This window comes from Capsicum annuum, chromosome 10 (genome assembly GCF_002878395.1).
Source record: "Capsicum annuum cultivar UCD-10X-F1 chromosome 10, UCD10Xv1.1, whole genome shotgun sequence".
Classification (NCBI taxonomy): Eukaryota; Viridiplantae; Streptophyta; class Magnoliopsida; order Solanales; family Solanaceae; genus Capsicum; species Capsicum annuum.
Window position 1 is genome coordinate 1,014,599 of NC_061120.1, and position 2,460 is coordinate 1,017,058.

Genomic DNA, 2,460 nt, shown 5'->3' on the forward strand with positions numbered 1-2,460 from the left:
TGGAAAGAAGACTCAAAGATCTTTCTTTTCATAGGTGGCAGCTCTCCCAGTTCATTATATTAAGGGAGTTATGAGCATTCAAAGTTGATCCAAAAAACTGGCAGGCCTCAGTAGTTTGTGTGCAGGAAATTTTCCTGCACATTTACTATTCACCATATCCCGGTCACCGTTTTATAGTTTCGAACGTGCTCGATTATATTCGAAACTTATCCGTTTTTGGAAATCTTTATATCGTTGAAAAGCTTATTCAATAACCTTCGTATGGAACCATCGACGGGCAAATTCCGGTATAAATAAAATAAAAAATTAATTCCATATAAATAAGACCAATACACGTACTTGAATACGCCAATACATGTACTTGAATACGGGGTGTTACAATAACTATTTTTTCCATTCCCTTTTAATATATGATTGGAACATATAAAAAAAGAATAAAGTACATTTATTTTTCTTTTTGGATTACCATTAATCAATTTACTTAATTACAATTAATTTTATAAACATATAAGTCTCTATAGAATATAAGATTTTCATTCTTGAAAATAAAACATGTTACACTTCAACAAGTAAAGATGATACGATAATATAAAGATTATTTCTTTACATTAACATTGTATATAAATTAAAATCGCTCTAAATAACTTAATTTAGATTAAAAAAAAGATCATTAAACAAATGCAAACTACTACAATGTCAATAATTTTCAAATAAAATATCGAAATTACAACTAAAACAAAAAACATAAAAATAAATCTAAAACATAATGAAACAATAGTTCATTTTTTCTACATGAGCAAATAGAAAAAAACCATAATACCCCCAAGGGCAGTTACAAAATATGAAAAAACAGAAAGCGCAGTCGTAGAATTAATAGCCGGTGGTCCCAAAAAGTCCGAATCCCAACCATCTCCATCATCACCGCCACCACCTACACTCGGAGCGGGTGAAATCTCCGGTGCATACGCCGGCGAAGAAATTTCGGAATCGTGCACTACGCGAATAATAATTCTCTGGCCAGATTTGCATTTATCTTTGTGGCCACTTATGAAATAGTAGAAGCCCGAATGGCTAAATTTGTAAACTGTCTCTCCATTTTCATATTTCGAAATTGGGCTTGTTGTGTTACAATTGAGATAATTAGCCACAGTTACTTCAAGTACTGAATCACCTTTGTACTTAAAATCTGCACAAAAGGGAACTGAACTTAAATAGTCGCTCATTTAAAAAATAACCAATAATATACAATATACAATGCACATATACACATACTAACTAGCAACCGTAAATATTTTTTACGAAATTTTCAACATAACGTGCTTACAACAATTGGTTTCCAACGAATTTACGATGAAAATCTCAAATTATCTCGTGGGATATTCGCGAAATTTTTAGTAAAAGTCGAAAAAACAACCAATATATATGTATAATATACGATACACACATACACATACTAACTAGCGAATGTAACTATTTTTTACGAATTTTTCAACATGATGTGCTTATAGAAGTTGGTTTCCAACGAATTTACGAAGAAAATCTCAAATTATCTCATGGGATATTTGCGAAATTCTTAGTAAAAGTCGAAAAAACAACCAATATATATGTATAATATACAATACACACATACACATACTAACTAGCGAATGTAAATATTTTTTACGAATTTTCAACGTAATGTACTTATATAAGTTGGTTTCCAACGAATTTACGAAGAAAATCTCAAATTACCCACGATGTTATATTCGCGAAATTTTTTCGTATAAGTTGAAAAAACATCCAATATATATGTATAATATACAATACACATACAAACTAGCAACCGTAAATATTTTTTACGAATTTTTCAACGTAATGTACTTATACAAGTTGGTTTCCAACGAATTTACAAAGAAAATCTCAAATTACCAATAATGTTATATTCGCGAAATTTTTAGTATAAGCCAAAAAAAGAAATTATGCGAACTTACAAAGTGTATCTCCGATACGAAATCGATTTCTAGCAGCCCATTCGTTGTACGTCTCGGATTCGTTACCGATTGGCTTAATCCAACCGATTTTACCACCAACTCGATACTGAAAAGATGACACGAAGATGGTTGAAACAAATATGAACGTAACAATAAGAGAGAGGACGAACACGTTAAATCGAAAATAATTAGTAGCCATAATAACTAGGTAGAATAATTTAAGCTTAATAAGTATTTTAAAAATAAGGTTTTGAAATTAATTAATTTGCTAATAGGTTTCTGTTCGAGTATTAATTTGTATTTATAATGGAACTTAATTAGATAGATTATGGTAGTTAATTAATTAGTGGATGAAAGAAGTGGTAATTAGTGGGTTTAGTCAGTTAACAGTACGTGGTAATTAAGTTAAATCTCAAAATTAAAATAAGAATAAATCAGATGGATAATTAATTAATTATCATCACTTGTACTACATATTATTTTGCATGGA

General features: G+C 30.0%; 1 protein-coding gene across 1 annotated transcript; it reads right to left on the reverse strand.

Moving 5' to 3' along the window:
* Positions 1-655: 655 nt before the first annotated feature.
* On the reverse strand, positions 656-2,243 carry LOC107845031 (early nodulin-like protein 3). The gene is made up of 2 exons (XM_016689319.2): positions 1,971-2,243; positions 656-1,186 (listed from the first exon to the last, which is right to left on the reverse strand). Exons 1-2 carry the CDS (start codon positions 2,167-2,169, stop codon positions 789-791), a joined length of 597 nt encoding a protein of 198 aa, XP_016544805.1. The 5' UTR covers positions 2,170-2,243; the 3' UTR covers positions 656-788.
* Between the last annotated feature and the right edge of the window lie 217 nt (positions 2,244-2,460).